At 36.2% G+C, this 20,287-nt stretch overlaps 1 protein-coding gene across 8 annotated transcripts in view; it reads right to left on the bottom strand.

Moving 5' to 3' along the window:
* The window catches only part of LOC102220183 (glutamate receptor 4), a 118,837-nt gene that overhangs the window by 31,993 nt on the left and 66,557 nt on the right, over positions 1-20,287 (bottom strand). For 7 of the 8 annotated variants that reach the window (XM_023351337.1, XM_023351336.1, XM_023351334.1 and 4 more), the window contains exons 11-13: positions 9,149-9,355; positions 4,811-5,026; positions 3,063-3,223 (exon numbers count right to left, since the gene is read on the bottom strand). In XM_023351337.1, coding sequence (XP_023207105.1) covers positions 3,063-3,223; positions 4,811-5,026; positions 9,149-9,355 — 584 coding nt within the window. Of the gene's footprint in view, positions 1-3,062; positions 3,224-4,810; positions 5,027-9,148; positions 9,356-10,757; positions 13,984-20,287 lie in introns of those variants that run through there. The other variant, XM_023351338.1, reaches the window with a different exon arrangement.

Here is a 20,287-nt window from a genome sequence, read left to right as displayed (position 1 = left end):
ATATATTAAACATCCACACTGACTCTACAAGATAAATCATATGAGCTGTCACTCTAAAAGAGACATCTTAGACTTTAATTTGCATTGAAACATCCTGCCTCATTTAAAAAGTCAAGTAGATAAAAAAAAGGAAAGGAGCAGAGAAGGACAAACATGTAAGTGACAGACTTCTCATTGTCAGAATGTAATCTGGCATTTAAGACCGCAGTAATCCCAGGCTATGCAAGAGTAGGGCTGTACTGGAACTGACAGAGCTTGGTGATTTATATGACGAACGCTGGCTTCATGTTAAGTATCACATTATCGCAATGACAGCTGTAGCTTATGAACAGGGCCTTTAAGTCACAGGGAAGTGCACATATCCCTACTGAAAAGTTGTGAAACTGAGCAGTAGGCGTTTTCTTCTGTGTGGTTTTGTTAAATGTGTCCGTGTATGCAACTTATGTGTTTGTGTGCTTGTGAGTATGTGTGCCTGCAGCAGATGTGAGTGTGTTCCATTTAGTGTGCTGAGGTTAGAATTGGCCTGTCAGTCTCAGTGAAGTGGGGAGAGGAGAGAGACGACAGGTGTCAGGACTGTGAAGGAGATGGATGAGAGAGCAAAAGAGGAGGAAGAAGAAAGCAAAGTTTGTCCAGCTGCTGGAAATTGTTTGTTCTTTACTCAATAAAGAAATGCTAATGAAGATCCAGTGGGAATTACTGAGTAAAGTTTGGTATAATCTAGCTTTGAAAAAAAGAAAAGGGAATCTTTAACACCATTTTTGAACATTCTGTGCATTTCTCGGACACACTACTGAAAAGAAAAAAAAGATTAATGATTGTTAACACTGAAAACAGAGTTCTTGTTGGTTGTACTTTTATGCGGCCCATATGTAGGCAGCGGATAGGCCGGCAGCATTGGGTCCAAATAGTTTATTTTAGATAAAAACAATGATGTAGGCTACATGTAAAATACAGATAAAAACAGTGAACAAAGTTTAAAACAGTTTTAATACAAGCAAAGCATACACAGAGACATTAACTGTGATAAGAGGATATGCAACAGAGAAAGAAAACAAGAATCTGATAAGGAGCTAAAGGACTCCAAATGAGTATAAACCAGCCAGGAATGAAATTATGTCAAATATTGTCTTGGTTCCACTTTTGCTGCCATAAATAGCTTTGAAGCATCAAGATTTGGACTCCACTAAACCCTTAAAGATATAATGTGGCATCTGAGACCAAAATGTTAGTATCATATCCTTTTAGTCCTGGAAGTTGTAAAGTGGGGCCTTTAAATATCAGCCTAGTTTCTACAAGACACCACACGGATGCTTAGTTAGACTTAGGTTTGAGGAATTTAGAGGTGAACTTAAAACTTGAATCCTTAGTTCTTAAATAGTATGCAAATGTTTCTTAAAGACATTTTACCTTTCAGTAAAAGGCCTTTTCAGTTCTAAACATGAGTTGAAAGTTTCAGGCGTATGAGTTGTAGTCAGAACAAACACTCTAATAAGACTGTTAAGGTCACAAACAATGCCTTTAAGGTAACATGAGTTGTTTGGATTGTTGTCACTTGACGATCCAAACATACCAGGTAACCAGGGTTCACTTTTACAATAACACATCCAAACACACATCCAGCAAAGTGGTATTTTAGCAGAAGTGCCTAACACCAAAGAACAAACTCATTGTGTGAAGTTTTGGCAGTTAATGTGCATCAAGGGATGGGAGACTCTTTTGAAGATAGCAGCGAGCATAATTTTGACTGGAAAGATAGCTGGTAAGGACTGAAAGAATCCAAAACACAGAACAACATGGAGAATGAGGCTTCATGTTTTATCTTCTACAGTGCAGCCTTGACTTGTCTCCTCAAGTAATTTCAGAGCTATTCACACCTTGACACATGACCAAAACAACACACATATTATCATTGTTGGTGACATTTTTGAATCATCAAGTCACAATAAACCCAACATTAACTAAAAGGAAGGTATCACCAGCAACCCATGTGACCTTCACAGCCCGAGTAGTAACATTAATGGCCCAAATACAGTACATGTTCTGACTACTTTTAAGGAGATCCATCTGAATTGCATAAGTTCATTCAGACACATTCAGAAATCTATGTACTACTCAGTTATGACATTGGTGATGAGGAAATTAATCTTGTCATCATAAAGTACTTTCAATAACATTTTATATTTGTATAACCAATAGCTTTTTGTAGAGAAATAGTGGTCAATTTGCCATACACATTATTAATTTGCTGTAATTTACATTACAGGATAGGGAGGGATACAAAAATGGTTACATTATGAAAGTAAATGCATTTTGTTTTATTATGGTGTGAGGTGTTCCCTGCTGCTACCTCTCTCCTTGGATCTGCTCCCTGAAGGTCTTCAAGAAGCATGGTATAAATATTTCACTAAACTGCATTCTCAGGTTATCAATTATAAAATGCTATCTTCGTATAAATATTCTAAAAATACAGCTGGACTCTGCTTCCTCCTTGGCATATTAAAAATTCATACACACCTAGCATTCTGCGAAATCTTCATCCACACAGGACCCGTAAGAACACAGCTGCTGAAATGTATGCAGGGTGTTCTCGCTTTTAGGGGGGTTTGTTTGCATGTGGGAGCATGTTTTTATGTGTTTGTTTGTGTCTAGAAAATCTTTGGTGTCTGTAAGACACATTTTGTTGGTGAATCAGATAAGCTCAGTGGAAGTTAAGACGGTAGAGAGAACGGTGAATCACAATGAACAGTCAAACACATCTAGTGCTTGGATGGGTCTATTTTATTGCTAGTTTTTAGTCCCAGTCTTTACTTAGCCCTCAAAAATACATTGAAAATGTAACATTTTTAGCCCATAGGCTACATCCTGTTCAAATATAGCGTAAACAATGTTGTTGAAAGTCTGTCTTGTTTCATGCATGCAAACTTTAAACTGAAGATTAATGTGTCTTTTCTATTTTGAGAAGGAATGTTAACATAAACTGGACAATTGAGGGGCCCCACCCAAGCACAAATCAGATTGACACATGTACACACATTCACATTAACAATCTCAAGCACACCAACCTTGGTGAGATGTCACAGCCTTGTTGCATGAAGGCTCCCAAAGAAAACCACAGAGAGTTAAAGATGCCAAACTCATTTGGAGGCTGGTCAGTGGGGCCCTGCTCTGTGGCACCCTCCTCTGGTTCCTCTGCGTGCCACTCATACGGACTAAAACGGCTTACCTGGAACAGTGAAGGCAGAAAAATGTCAGCTAGTTTCTAGGATCAAAGATATCCACACGTTTTCACTCCAACTAGATGATTTACTTTTTGAATCAAAGTTGAATTATGCAAACCAGCTAATTTCATCTTGCTCTGTATGGTTTCAGAGTTAAAAACGAGGTATGATTACCATGTGGTATCAAGGTGTAACTGAAGAAAAGTTTCTGTTGAGCAACATATGCTCAATACTGTAGCCAACCTTGGAGAATGCAATTTTGGCTAGTATAAAAAATTTCTTGAACAAGCAGACACCTAGGTGGCAACATAATACATATGCTAGGTTAATCATCTATTTATGAATGGAATATGTGTTAATATTTCACATTTTTGTTTGTGCATCTTGCATTTTGTTCATTCACAGACACACATAATAGTTTTAGTACCTGGATTTCAATTTAGGATGTAAATTTAATATCAATATACAAACCTATTCAATAAATGAAAGTATTATTGAGAAATTAATCTGTTTTAGCTAACCAGTTGTACTCGTGGCGGTTCTAAAACATATCCACTGTTATAGAACCATAGATCTGTCCTAGTGTCAGATCACTAGGACAGATTCTGTGTTTCATTAAGTAAAACATAGAATAATTACACATAGACTAGTGTCTGCCTTCATTTCTGTTATTTATGATGAATGAAAACACAACTTTTAAAATTAGAATATTACATCATATAAAAATCTACCGGGATGTTGACTTAATGGAAAGTATGTTTGATACCTGCTGAAAGGTTGTTATTTTCAAAAGGTGTTTTTAATCTCAGATATGAGCTTCATCAGAATCCATATTCTCATTTGTTGAATAAGACGGTACCTAAAAAGCACTCATATCCCTCTTAGTATGACAGCATGCTGGGACTGAGTTGGACACCTTTTTCCTTCAGAACTACTTTAAACCTTCAGGTTTAAGGATAGGTTCAACAAGGTGTCAGAAACATTCCTCTGAGATCTTGATTCATGTTGACTTGATACAGACAGACTTGCTAGACAGATTTGTCAGCTACACATCAACAACTCTTGTTTCAACCCAGATACCATAAGATCGTAACTTCTGAGGTCACTGGGTTCAGTGAAAGCATTGCCATATTAAAGATTTTAGCTTGAGAGGGTTTTAACTTTGTAATAATGTACATTTACTGAAAGGAAGAAGCCATCAGAAGATTGGTACAGCAACAATACAGTTCCAAGAAAACCCCAATATTTCACCTCCACCAACCTGAACTTTTTAAGCAAGATAAGGTCTTATGTTGCTTACACCAAATTCTGACCTTACCAACTTATTGTCCTCTTTTGGTGAACCTGTGCTTTTTAATTTAACTGAGTTATATGGATAAAACTGCAAAATAACTAACCTAAGCTGTAAAACTGTAAAGACACGGTAAAACGCTTTATTCTGTCTAGAAATCAAACTAAATTATAAACTATTTTTCATGTACAGCTGCCTTTTTCATCTATGGCCCAAAACCTTAAATAGAAATCACATGTCTGTACACATTGCCAGACGTGTACAGTCTGGCAATTCAGCTCAGTTTCTATGAATTACTTACCAAAAACAAGACAACGCTGACTCCAATATAAGCAAACACTATGCACATCCATATCTCATAGGCCAGTGGGTCCAGGAAGGAGAAGACACCTGGTTTAGACTTCTGAGGCTTTTTGATCATGATGGAAATTCCAAGAGACATGAAGGGTTTAGAGAAATCAATCACTTCTTCTCGCACCAATGTTATGGTCAGTGGGGCCACAGCAATTTCTGCTTTCTGCAAAGAAGAAAGGAAAGGCCAGGGTCTTCATATCAGTCACATTATTGCACAATTAACTTCTCCGAGATTACATATAATACAGATGGATGGAAGGGAATGTGCAGTGAACACAGAGTAAAGGAAGGGCAGACATGGACTGGTATTGCAGATGAGGGAATAGAGAAGGCAAAAAGACAGAGGAAGAAGAGGGCAACCCAGAATGACACAGGAGTAATTTATACAGTATGTTGGCCGGAGAGGGACAGATCCAGAATATAAATGAGTCTCAAGGTCTAACTGGCATCTGCATGCAAAATGCTTGATCTTGCAGAACACAGGTCTTCTAAGTATCTAAAGTCAAAGTGGAAGAAGGTGATAATAATTAATGATATGAAAAGCTTTTCTGGCCCAAATAACCAATAAAAGATCAGCTTTGATCATCTGAAACCCCAGTGAATATTGCATTTTCAGGGGGAGAAATATTGTTTTTATGACTACAGTAAGAAGCTTGGAATTGCTGCAATTTCCCAAACTGTTTTCACACCAAAAAATAAAACAATGAAAAATAATGACTTTAAAATTTATACTGTCCATTTTTTCTGTGCCTGAATCCTGCTCTTAAACTGCAATAATCACACATTGCTGAAGTTCACTTTATACTTCACTGAATAAACGTGGGTCATTTCCTCACAGAATAAAGCAAATATCTAAAATGGTCTTTAACAGTGAGGTTGACAGACTACTGGTTTAATGTGCATTATAAACCACAAACTGCTGAAAGAGTTAAACTATTCTCCACGTTAGACAAAGCAATTCTTAAAAACATTCAACAAAACTGACAAGCATATTAAGTCTTTATTTTTTTATTGGTTACATGTCAAAAGTGTAAAGTTTTAAAATAATACCCGTAGGCCCTTTGACAGACTATCATGGTCTATTTTCAATGCTTGGATACTCCTCCAGAGGTTTGACCCTAAAGCAGCTTAAGTAACAATAGAAAATAAATTGACTGATAATGCTGTTATTCTGGGAAATGATTCAAATTTAGTCCAACACTTTTTTTGTAGTATTTCTAAAGCAGTGAATGCAAAACTAAGCTCTACTCCACTCTCTATTACATGATAAAGGAATAATTAAAGCTGCATTTCTTACTACTTCCACTGAGGACTAAAGGCCACAGGATGAAAGGACAATTATGTATTAAATGTAGAAAGTTTTGTTACATTAGACTTTTTTAAATCCCTTCAGTTTATCTGGATTTTTCACAATGTTACCGTTTGCAATAGCCTTAGGGTGCATAAAATTGTTCCACCGAATGATCAGGGAACTTTTTTTCTCAATAAAACTGTTCAAGATAGACTCCGTTTAGTTAAATTCACAGTTATTTGTGGGTTTTAAATCTGTGCAAACAGGAAATTGGACAACTTTCTAATTCTAAACTTTGACACAAAGGCATGTCCACTTTAAAAACAGCCACAATGACAAAATTGATTCTCTCTAAGCTGTTTGCACAGATTTCAACATTTATTATTTTTGTATGCCTTCAGGTAATGTTAACCCATTTTTTGTATGTTTAAAAATAAATTTAAAAAAATATGTTTTATATACTCTTAATTTAATAAAATGATTTATTACTTAAATAATTTTGAATAATATTAAAATTATTTTTAATAAATGCCAAGAATACAAATAGGATTAACTTGTCAAAAAATAGTGAAATTTGGATCACAAAAGAAAAAAAAAATCCTGAAAAGAAAATAAAGTTACCTGCTGGGTGTGTTTTTCAATACAGCCAGATTGCTATGAAAGTGCAAAGTGGAGTTGATTTGGGTGGGACAATAAAAGCATTCACATCACCTCTTTATTTAGTTGTCAATTATCGAGGAGGGGCTCAATTTTGTCAGAACTTGAAGTTACACAAATAAATTGCCACATAAAAAAAGACAGAAAATATCTCCTCTGCTTCTTGATCACTTCTGCTCCGTCTGTGTTATGGGTTGAAGAGAGGACAACTGTAAACTCAAGCAAACTTATGACGTGTCTCTACAGGCTTTGATGGTCATGTTTGCATCTGCATGTGTTTCGTCAAAATGTCTTAGTGAATTTTGTTGCACTAATTTACTGAGACAAGGCAGACTGAGGAAAACAGCTGCAAATATTGAGCAGACTGCCATCTTTGTGAATTCCTAACTTTGAAAAGCCAAGGAGGGGAAACACGATTTTCTCACATTTCTGTCAGTCAAAAGACTCAACTCCACAAGGAGGCATTAATTCACAAGAAAGTGTGTGTATATTGCAAGTTTATAGCTACAGTATGTTTGAGAGTCTTTTTAAAGGACAGTGAGTGTTTTGGGTGATTCAAAACAGATAAATCAATGCAACAGTTTTGAGTCACCTTCCACTACAAGTTGTGGAGGGTAATTGATTCAGTTGCTGTTCTGGAGCTCCTTCTGTGCTAAACCCCCCTAAACAATAACTGACATTGTCTGCTGCATGACAGTAAAGTTGACATTCAGGCAGCTATGTGAAATCAAAGGCGTAATTAATGAGCTTGGCAAATCTCCCGTATATAAATAACCACTCCATGACACAGCATCTCTGTGGGAACCAAACATGGTTACTAAGGAGACAAAAGCCTTGAGACAAGTTTATGTGCAGCATCAGAGTTATTTGCATTTTTCTGCTGGTATGTGATGGAACTCTGCAATGTATAGGACCTGTGCAAGATCACCATGATTGAGATCCCAGACAGGTGTTGATTTCTGAGCCATCTTCCTAAGGTCTGTACACCTAACTCAATTAATTCTCCGAAGATTAGAATTGTACATAGGACTCATAAGAAAGGATTTCCAGTTATTAAATGTCATCCTTCTTAAAATTAAATACATTTACTGCATGGAAAAGAACTTGGCCTGGGTCCTTCAGAAACAGGCAATCAAAGCCTGTGGTGCTGATAAGGTGTTAAGGATGCACAGGTTGCTTTAATAGTTTCCTTCAGCTTTTCTGCATTGTAGGTTCTGGCTTCTCTCATCTTCCTTCTAACAGTACATTCTCTGTGGGGTTTATTAGGCCCACTCTGTGGGCAGCAAGCTTCATTAGCATTAACCTTTTGTGGCTTTCCCTCCTTGTGGAGGGTGACAGTGGCAGTCTGCTGGACAACTGACAAGTCAGCAGTCTTCCCGTTATTGTATAGGCCATCATACAATCTCCTTATTGTCAACTAGGCAAAGTTTAAAGAGCAAGCAAATGCGACCAAATCCGATTTCTTACAATTGTCTGAATTGTCCCATTCTGATCTTTTGAATCCCCCCCTCAAAAAAATCTAATTTGAGCCATTTCCATAACGTCACATAACTAAAATAATGGCCCAAGTAATTTCTTGCCAAAAATGATTTTGGCAAGAAAAAAACCTCACTTATGGCAAAAAAAAAAATACTTAAGCCAGTATTTTTAGAAAGTTATGATATGATATGTAATATACCATCTATCCAATTGTTTGTGACTGAAGTCTAAATGACATGTTGCATTTCAGCCATCTTTTATGTTCCTGACACGAGATATGCATCATAATTTGCACAAGACGACAAACTAATGACTAAAAATTATAATTATGAGCGACGTCTGCATCACTGAAGTCCATCACATCACAATCCCACCACTCCTGGTTTACAGACTAATCAACAGATGATGCTTTGATGTCATGAAGTCTTCAAAGTCTGATTGTCAATGAATCTTTAAGTACTACGAATGACCACACACAAAAATTGGATTTCAACAATAGAATTAGAATTGAACATCAAAACCTGCTGCATAAACAAAGCCTTAGAAATACTTTCTATTGGTGTTATGGATGAATATGGAATTTCTGATTCTCTATCAGACGTAAACGAAATGCAAAATTCTGTTCATCAGGAGTGTATTATTTTATATATATCTATAAATAATACACTCCAATTTTATGTCTATAGTAATTTAAAATTATTCAGTCATTGAATAAATTCCCTTTTCACTGACGCTGCAATTTGCTGAGATGGACATCTATGAAATTTGTGAAACTGAAATTTATTCAAACAGCACTGCAATGCATTTTAATTGACTAAGAATGAATCCAGCTTATACTTGTCCTGTTTCCATCCTTACCCCATACACAAGCTCTCCCACCATGCCATTCCATATTTTAGTCTCTGGGTCTCTGGCTCCATATTTTCCATCAGGAACAATAGAGATCTTGTACTTGATTCCGATGTGCTTGGCAATCTCTGAAGCCAGGTCTACACAATATCCTTCATACTGGTCGTTGCCTTCGTAAAGCTCCCAGTTCTTCTTCTGCATCACATACGGACCCTCCTAAAAAAAGATCAGCATAAGGGGAGAAAGACATCTGTTTGGAGGAGCGCATCAGCAGAGAGGATCAGAAAATTGGTTGTAAAGTGTGCACATGAGAAAAACAGTTAAGAAAGATGAAGACATAGATGTTAATATTGTAAAAGAAGAATGAGGAAAAAGGTGAAGGGGGAAAGGGTGCATGTTTGAAAACACTTTGTTGGTAACAGCAGCTGCAATTAAATCCAAAGAGGGACAGACTTTTTTTCATTGAGATAAAAATCATAAGTGACATTTAAAAAAAAAAAAGACATAGGCCAATGCATTGTTTTTGCTTTTATGCCATTTTGCATAATTCCACTGAGATTCTCCATTGACTCAACACAGATCTGAAGCTGAGAAGACAGAAATGAACAAAAAAAGAGAGAAAAAACTACAGAGAGATGTCTGGCCACATCCGCAGTAATAGGTTGGAGGATTTTTTTATGCATGTGGTTGAAGATTAAAGGAAAAGAGAAACGCAGGCAAACATCACTGTTTATAAGTGTTTTATAAAGAGTAAAGACTCCGTCTGGTAAATGACAAGTGCATCTTTGAGAAGCAGTGAGTTATAGCACTAAGCTTGAGGCTGTTCACACTGTAATCCACATGAAAGCAAGCCTATTAAAATCTTATCAAGCCCATTTTAATCAGGAGACTAATCTCATCTAATTAAACAAACAGGCCTTTGCAATACCCAACACTCTGAAACCATGAAACAGTTTATGAGGGTAATAAAACACATAGAAAAAGATAACATGCTGCGGATTGAATAGTTCATTCAGGAAATTGTTCACATTCCACACAAGTACAGTTTAATTAAGGAAGAATTACCCACTAACATGCTTAAAAAGGGGTCAAACAAGCAGTAAAACAACCCAACAAAAATCTTTACTGGGTCTGCAGGAGAATCTTCAAGTCAGAAAAAGAAAAACAAAACTTATGTTTCTCTTCTGTATGTCAGTTTGTAAATAATTGTTTACAAAACCAAGGAGAGTCCCATCAGCCTCTGTTGGACTCTATGTAGTGCCACTCAACACATTTTAAAGCTTATTTTACGTTTTTTTCTTGACTTGCCATGCATGCTTTATTTATCTAGATGCCTGTTTTACATTGGTCTAAATGTGAAAAAATAGTGCATTATGTGGAACATCAAGTCCTTTGATGTCACTGATGTGTTCCTGTTTGGTATATTGTGTCAGTATTGAGATAAATACTGTAAAATGTATAATGTGTTACTACATTAGGACAGCTTAAGGTACTTTTGCCTTCATATTATTTTTCCGTTTTGTTGCTTAGGGGTCACCTGACCATACTGGGTTCAGAGATTAATACACAGTTCATGAATGCCCAAAGTGGTAAAAATAATTTGTAATAACTCTTTTTGAATTAGACAGAATCTTTTTTTTTTTTTTTTTTAGCAATTTGCCTAATAACTGAACTTGAACTTTATAAGTAAGAGTTCACTGTGTTGCCCCGTGATGTAGTGTAAGTATCACATCAGTTCTCCAGTGACTGCTGGGGAAGAGGTGTGTAACATCCCCCGGCCCAACAACGACAAGTGAGTATCAACAATAGATGGGTGAATAAACTGAATTAGTCAGAAAATAACAGCTCCACTGTCAGGTCACCAATCACAGGTATTGAGTGTGACAGATATGAGTGAACCTTTGTCAGTGCTGACTGAATGCCTGCACAGTGTAGCAGTAGATTAAGTCATTGCTTCAAGATTTTAATAGCCTTTGGTCAAATTTAATAGAAGTGGTAAACATGTGATACTGGTGTGGTTTATTTAATGTGTTGTGAATCTTTAGATTCTCCTAAATGCAGGGGACATACTGTAAGTGATGGTGTAACAAGGATATGTTATATCTTGTACTTACTTCAGTGAATAGAAAGCTATGTAAATACATGTATTTGACAAAAAAGGTATATTAACATTGCACAGTAAAATGACACCATGCTTTACTGAAGTGATCACATAAGTTTTACTGGTTAAGTTTTAAAATTAAACACTTATCTCAAAACTAAAGTACATGTAAATGACTGAAGGAAACCATGAATGCAACCAGCTCTAAGTCATTTGAAAATAGTTTGTTAAATCAAATCTTTATTTCTATTCAAATGAGAATTAAATTATAACTTTCTTTTTCATAGGAAAATTGTCATTTCCTATGACAATTTACTATAATTATCTAAAACAACATTGCCATTATCATTAAATTAGTAATTATTACTCTTAATGTCAAAACACACAGAAAAGAGCCCTTCCCACCTCCCCTGCAAAAATGCTATTATTAGAGACATTAGAAATTCCTGGGGCTCATTTAATTGACTCAACATGATTCATAATGTCAATGACCAACAAAACAATTAATTCCCTTTAACAGATCTGCAGAGCCATCAGCACCACTCTGGGGATAATGAGCAGAACTCAAATTCTTGTCTTGAGTGCAAAAAGTACAACAGGATTGTATATTGCCTAACATTTTTTTATTTCATTATTTGATATTTTAAAGCTAAAATGTTGGTAAAGTGTTGTAAATAAGTAGACTCTACTGCACAAACATTAACTAATTCAACAAATCTAAACAAACAAACAAAAATGTTAAACACAATCTAAACCAACAAATAATTCATTTAGAAAAAGAGGTAAAACTAGGATGCTGTGGTGTCTGATGACACAGCTTGGTGTTTGGAAAATACAAAAGAATAAAAAGTCCTACACTGAGACTGATCGGATAAGGAAAAGAATGGATCCCAACACAATGTGGAGATGGACCAGATATGGAAAGTGTGCAATCGAGGTATATGTTGGTCAATGCCAAATATGTGGCTGTATATCTTGTTTAGAGATCTGTTAAAAAGGCTGAGTCTAAAGATTGACAGGAATTGAGCCAAACTGAAATTTAAAGCATAATAATATTTTAAAAATGAGAAAAATGGAAACAAAACGTATAAGTAGGAGTCAGGACCATTTATAAGAGCATCAGTGCTGTGACGTTTCTCTGTGTGGAAGTGCATTTACAGTTTGTGATGCTTCTGAGAGGAAAATGTGATCTATGGGAGATTTTCAAGGTGGCATCACAATTTGGGGAGAGGCCTCAAATAAGCTGAGAAAAGAGGCAGCAAGATTAGAAGTAATGAGGTCAAAAGGTTGAAAGAGGACATTGGAAAAGAAAGATTATGAAAATTGTGTTTATAGGTGTGCTTTCTTGAACGGTGCAAGGAGGGTGATGATGCCTTCCTCCAAAATAAAAAAAAAGCTAACAAATAAAAGATTACTCCAAGGAATACAAAAAAGAAAAGGAGAAAATAAGGGAAATTGTGTTGTGCTTGGAGGAAGAACATACATAAAAACATATTGAGAAAGGAAGAAAAAAGAAACAAAGAAGAGAGTGGCTTAAAACATACCTTAGGAGGAAAATCGAAGAGTTAAAAAGAGAACCAAGCTTTGTAGAAGCAAATGGTTGGGGCTGATAAGACATGAAACAAACTCTGACTGAAGCCAAAAAGACAGATAGAACTTGTTATCCAATCCAGTTGGCCAGTCAGTACACAGCAAAACTGCCTCTGTCCAGCTATTCATTCAACCTGCCAACCAGAACAGACCCTCCATCAATTCAGCATTTTAAAAAGACTGTCATGTTAAACTGTTTCGATTTGCCAGGATATTTAATTTGCCTTGGAGACATTTATGCAGATAAGCAGAGAGAAGCGTGCCAGGCATTCAGTCAGTTACAGCTTCGACCAGTGAACTTCTCAATATGCTCACTTTATTATACAATTACTCTAATTATGGAATATAATCTATTCATATTTGCCCATTTTGACAACCTCATTGTCAGCTGGTCATTTAGCCAAAAAGACTTTAGAATCAAATTTGATTCTAAAACAAAGGAATCACATTTTTTAACATTGAAAACTGCCACACAGTTAGCCAGGAGTGGTGTCTAAGTGAGACGTAAGCAGAAAATTGTAAGATTGTGCTTTTGTCTACTTATTTTACAGTACTGAGGATATTCTCTGCAGTGTGATGAACTGATAAGTTTCTGAAATTTGTCAGGTATGATGCTTTTTGGCACTACATAGCATTTGCAGATTTTATTTTACTTAAGAAAAAAAAAAACATGTTTCTCTTGGATATTACCACTTCCTCCTTTAAAGACAGGAATAAGTGTGTTTCTTTTACATCAATTGTCAGTTCTGTGGTTGAGAATACCAAACCAAGAATAGCATTGTGCAGTCAAATGTCAAACCTTAAAAGATGCTACAGAAACTCTTGCTCAGTTACAGTCCAACTGAGACTTTTCTCTTGAGGGAGGTAAAGCAACACAACCCAGGCGACTCCTGATCCTGCTTTTCTTCTACGCTCTGTGGCAGTGTCACTGCGGAGCAAACCATTTCAAAGTGAAACAGTGACTCCAGACGAAACCATTAAAAGTAACATACAATGGGAAAAGCAACATAAAAAAAAAAAAAAAAAAAGAGTCTCTGTACAGGTTCAGTATCAGTCTGGCTGTTGGGTCTTTGCTGAGGCTGTGTTTCATTCCCATGCTTTGTCTGCAGACTCGGGATCAGTGTCGCAGCAGAGGCTTCCTCATCATCAGAGGCTGCAAAGAGGAGGAGGTGGCTGAGCTAATTGTTAGGCCTGGCCTGGTGAGGTCATCCACAGAAAAATATGGTGGGGTAGGGGTGTAAGTATGGAAGCATAAACAATGGGTTGGGAAACGGGGAGAAATTAGCTAAAAAGAAAATGACACAGAGGACAGAAAAAGAAGAGAGAAGACAGATGTGGGACAGAAATACAGAGGGAACAAATGTTGCAAACAGATCTGCCACTCATCCTCATTTACAAATTACAAAGAACTCAACAGCCATAGGAACATTCATACAACAATAATACTCACATATATATCCAACACATTTAAAATCATACATTATAATTACTTTAATTCAATTTAGTCGCATGCAGTGTTTTACAAAAATATTTACCATTTAACTTTATCATGTTTGGTCACATTACAACCACAGACTTTAGTGTATTTCACTAATTTTATGTGACAGACCAACACGTAGTAGCACACAATTGTGAAGTGGAAGGGAAAGACATAAGGCTTTGATTTTTTATTTTACAAATAATATCTGAAGAGTGTAGTTTGCATCTCTATTTAGCCCTTTCTACTCTTTTACCCTTAAGCACAACCCTGTGCATCCAGAGTTATTCACACAGAAAATAAAGTCCATTAATCCTATTGGACTACCCAGCTTTTTCCGTTAAAGCCTCAAATGTTTGTTAGAAAACATTGGGGAAGAAACATCATCATGGCGGCCAAAGCACATCAGACAGGTCCGAGACACAGTTATGGAAAGGTTTAAAGCAGTTTCCACTATTTAATACACAATCTGAAATAAAGAATATAGGCAGTAGCACAACTGCAAACCTTCCTGATCAGGACCAGCCACCAAAACTGACTCAATGCAAATGAAGACTATAAATTAGAAAAAAGCAACAAAGAACATCATGGTAACTCCAGAGGAACTGCAAGAGTCACAGCTCTAAACAAAGACACTTGACATGATAATTATTGGCTTTACACACAAATCTAGGCTTTATGGAAGAGTGGGTAGGTGAAAGCAGTTGCTTAAACAAGGCCATCAGAAGTTGCAGTTTGTCAGAAATCATGGAGACAGAAACTTGGACAAGAAAGTAATTTTCAGATGAGACCAAAATATTGGTATAAAATGCTAAAGCCAATTGTGACAAAAACTTGCCCTCAAAGCACCCTGAACACACCATCACCATTCTGTAACATGGTGTTGGCAATATCATGCTGTGGGGATGTTTTTTCAGGAACAGAAAAGATCGTCAGAGTTAATAGAAAGATTAAATGATCTTTTTTTTTTTTTACTTGCCAACAAACTATGTTTGTAGTCATAATTTGGTGATAATATTTTTCCAATCCACTACATTTACTTTACCCAGCATATTGTGTGCTAGTTTCCAGCTCTGTAGCTTTGGCAGGTTGATATATTTTCTGACCAACAGAGGGTATGAACATTTATCAACTCACTATCTTTGTACAGGTGTCCTTTAATGTGTATTTACAGAAACCCAAAATACAGACATTTTGGTCACATTTGTAATTATCTTAAATTAAACAGAATACCCAAATAGAACAGCTCAAGCAACTATAGATTGATCTCTGCACTAAAATTAGTCTTTTGAGTTGTTTACACTTGCATCACTTTGCATGCCTAATTGAGTCAAGACTGAATGCAAATGCATTCAGGAAGGAGATGGCCACCATAAAAGGCAGCAGATGGGTCAAGTGAAATCAAATGTAAGCAGAGGATGTCCGCACATCCAACAATTAGTCTTTTTTTATTTTTATTTATAGACGAAAGAAGGATAATTAAACTGTGGAGGAACTGTTTCTATGTGAAAGCCATTAGAACAGACTGGACGGAGGTCATTTCTAAATGGTGATCTGAGGTCAGTTTTAGATTTGCCTACTAATGAGACATTAGCTTAATCTTCCAACTGAACAAGTGCCACCCCCTCCTGGCTGTGCTCTGGCAACTCTTTCCAGCTCGTATAACCCATTATCCCCAATCTGATTTTCCCTTGCTGTTAACAAGTCTCCTTGCAGCTCTCTCCACAGTACATCTCCCTATGAATTTTAGACTCTGAATCTGCTCTAACATGTCATGGAAGGCAATAAAATTCAGATTGTAGATTGATTTGAATCCCTGTCACTTTCAAGGCTAAAACATTTTTAAAACTTGTCAGATCTTTTGAACTTGTTCATGGTTGACATGTATGTTACTGGAATTTTGTGTGTTAGATCAACATTCCTGATTGTGAACTGCAGGTCACACGGGGCTCTCCAGTACACATTGGGCAACATAGACACATAAGGACAAAGAACAATGCACACACGCCTTCATTCACCAAACAGTCATGTTTTTCAACTGTGGGAGGAATCCTGAGTACCCAGAGAGAAGCGGCACATGCAAAGGGAGAACATACAAACTCCATGCAGAAAAACCTCAAAAACCTAAAATTTGAACCAAGGACCTTCTTGCTCAAAGCAACAGTTCTACCAACTGTGCCACTGTGCAGACTGGGAAATGATACATTTTGTTAAAATGTTTTTGAAAAAAAGTGTGGCTTCCATATGAATTCAAGACTCCTGATTCATTTAGCAAAGCTAACTTTTATTGAAATTACAGCTGCAACCTTTGTGGGCCATGACTTTACTCAGTTTAGTATATATAGGGTCGGGCTGCATGAGAACTGCATGGGCCAGAGCAAGCAAAAAAAATAAATTAGTATGCAATAAGCAAATTAATTGCCTAATGACTTTGTTTAGGGCTAAAAGCAAACATTATCCCATAATGATTCTGTGAACCTTCTGGATAAAACGTTATTTCTATCTCAACAACAAGATTTATTTAAAAAGTTGCTTCTGGCTGACATCTGGTATTTTGGCTTTGCAATATCTTAGTTGCACATTTTTAATGATCTTACTACAGTCTTCCCTTTAAAATCTCTGCTCCATTAAAAACCAAGTGTCACAATACATTACAGAGACAAACAGCCTAAATTCATCCTATCTAAATAATTAACTGTAATTTATTGCACTCTAAGCAGTTCACTGTGATATGCCTGTTGCGTATAATAATATTGAGGAACCAATAAAGTGTGATATATGGTGCTGCCCTACTAAAAGCATTATATGTTTTATGCAATATAGCTAAAGCTCAGTCAGAATGTATGGACAGCATCTGGAAATATCAATATTCAAGTCTTACTAGAGATTTTCAATTGGATTCAATTCTGGCCTTCAATGGAGGCAAAAGATGAAGAGTTTGAGCCGAGTCATTCCACCTAAGTTCTAGCTGCAGGTTTAGAGCCATTTCTTCTAGGGTGGCACTGTATTTAGTCATTTCACAGTCAACCAGTTCCTTGTCCCAGCTGATAAAAAGCATCTCCACATTATGAGGCTGCCACCACCATGTTTCACGTAGAGATTGTGTGTTTAATGTGAGTTACAGTGCTAACACTCTGTCACACATATATCCTGTTCACATCATAGCTCTGCAATAGACAAGCAACATGAATCCTTATGAATCACTTTGTCCTTTCACATCATAAAATGCAATCAGCTGAGATCATGGACATTTTGAGCTTTCTGCCAATACTCCTGCTTCAGCAGAATCATACAGGCATCTCTTGCAGCTTTCATCTGTGGGTCATTTCCCATTAGGGAATCCAGCAGCATTTAACTCTGTCTTCATTATGCATACTGTTCAAACTTTTTCAGTGACATAAATGCAAGTGATGCTGCTGCCCACTTTCCTTATTCAGATTCAGTTGATCTCCCTTTTTCTATGATCAGATGGACACTGGTCAGACTGAACTGCCAGTCCTGCTGTCTTTGCTTGATGCGTTTCCTTTAAACCCAAGTTACTCTCTTACAGTTGATGGTGTTCACAGGATTTTACTAGCACCCAAGGTGGATAAAGTGCATGATATTAGTGGAAAAATGTTATCAGATTTTTTAAAGACATTTCAGGCAATCATGAAGTGTAATGAAACATCAAGTTGACCTGAAAGGGGATATAGTGTTTTTCATCTAAGCCAAAAAGATTGATTTTATTTTTGGTCAGAGGGAATTCTTTTTCTTTTTCCTGTCTTTGTGATACTGTTTGTTCTTCAAGGTTTTCTAACAAACTCTGAAGTCTTCTCTGAACAGCTGTTTTTCTCCTGAGGATGCAGTACACACAAGTGGTCTCTACTGCTAAGTAGATGACTTCTGAAGGGGATAAATGCATGGCACACTTTATAGTCTTTTTTGAAACACATGAAGCCTTTACATTTTATTCTACAGTTGTGTGAATATAACACATTTAATCCCAATAAAATACACGAAGTATGCGGTTGCAATGAGATAAACTGTTAAACTTTTAAAAATAAAAAATATATATATATCTTTTTTTTTTTACAAATAACCATATGTAAATTGGTGGAATATATTTGGTCATGACAAAGAGTATAGTTTTTTTTTGACAGAGTTGTTCTTTGGTGTAGCATACTTTAATTTACTGTACTGAATAATTTATGAAATGGTAGTGATACCATTTCATAAATTGCCTTGTTTTTTTTAAGAGTAGATTTTATTTATTATAATGCTATTGCACTTTTGTGTGGCTGTATGAGAGACATTTTACCACAATTTATCTGTAGCTGTGTCCTTCATACTGACAGATGTGTCTAGATTGGTCATAAAAAGAGTTTAACGGCTCAGACACAATTTTTATCTCACCAAATTACAGTGTGACAACGGCACACTTGTTCTCCCCGTGTGGCCTGTTGCCCTTCAAGTTGAAGTTCTTTTTAGGATTCAGCAGAATAATTGTTCTTTATATGACTATTCTCTTTTGGAAATAACCCATGATGGAAAGATTTTACAAGGAAATGAAGGTAAAAATACATTTTCTTGAATCTACTAGAGCTACTCTTAGAGTGTGAACGAAATCTTAACTTTATGCGACTTCTTACTTATCAACATATCTTCCATTTCATTTGTTTGATACCAGTTACATTTGAAAAAGTTTGATATTATTCCACCACCACAATATCTGGTTGGCAAACCTGACCCTGCTTTCAGTCTTTATCTGAAAGTTTCATAGAGTCCTTATTCTTTATTTAATCTTTGTCATTCTTTCTTGACTTTGTGTTTTCTTGTACATATTTTCCTGTAACCTTTCTAACTCACTGGTTTTGGTGTTCAGTGCGTAATGCACCTGCATTTTATACCTAGCACACACTGTGAGATTTAAAAAAAATTCTTACAGACATTTTACATTGTGCAAGTTCGATACGATAGTGACTTCTTTTACTGCTGCACAATTTGGTGCTACAGCAGGATTACATTACAAAGGTCAAATACACATAAGCCCAACAATATATGAGAACCACGTTGCAGGTATTAATGTGCTTATTATTAGAGTCAGACGCTGAAAAGAGGGAGAAGGGATGTTAGAAAAAAGACAGCTGGAGACATTTATATATCGGCTGTAGCAGCAGTCTAACTACAAGATATTCCCATAAAATATCTGACACTGCTTGATGTATATCATAGATCATGGTTGGGAGAGGGCTAAATGAATGGTTGCTATATCCGTCACATTAATTGACCAGGCCACTGAACTAAGTTCAGGATTTCATTTTTAAATGAATGATACATGATAATTGCACCATGTTTACCCTACTTTAGGGGGAATTTTGCGCAACTTTTATCTAGGGTTCAGTCTGTTTGTTGTAGATCCAAATTTGTATTGTTCTTCTGCTCAGACTAGCATCTTTGTGCTCTCATTTCACCTTCTCTTGATACTGGTAGAATTTCTGTTGGTTTAACCTTTCAATAAAATTTTTACTTTTATTCATTTGGGCTTTGCTGCCTTAGACATTTTCTTGAAAGATGGTTTCTTTTAGTCATATTTCTAATGTACTTTAAGATCTTTCTTGTTTTTATTCAGTGTAGAACCACTAATACAAGGCAGTGTCTCTCCATTATTTGTCCAAAAGTCTTAAATAGTTGGATGTAATCTTAAAGGCTCATTGTATTATGATAACCTTAACTGTACTTATATAGCTTTATCCTCTCTTTAACTTGAATATACAGACACAGACAAGTTTGCTGGTACCCTTGAAACTTATTGAAACAATGCTTGATTGCTCCAAAAAGTCCTCCTTTATACCTTCATTCCTTTAGTGTGTGACAGCAAAAAACATATACATTTTTGTATGCCGTTTACGTTACAAAAATATGACAATAAAGCATGAACTGTTTTGTTAGTGCCCCGAAAGAGACAATTAATTCTTGCAGTAAAGTCATGTTTCAAATT

Source organism: Xiphophorus maculatus, chromosome 18, assembly GCF_002775205.1.
Source record: "Xiphophorus maculatus strain JP 163 A chromosome 18, X_maculatus-5.0-male, whole genome shotgun sequence".
Lineage (NCBI taxonomy): Eukaryota > Metazoa > Chordata > Actinopteri > Cyprinodontiformes > Poeciliidae > Xiphophorus > Xiphophorus maculatus.
This window is presented reverse-complemented; position numbering and strand designations above follow the sequence as displayed.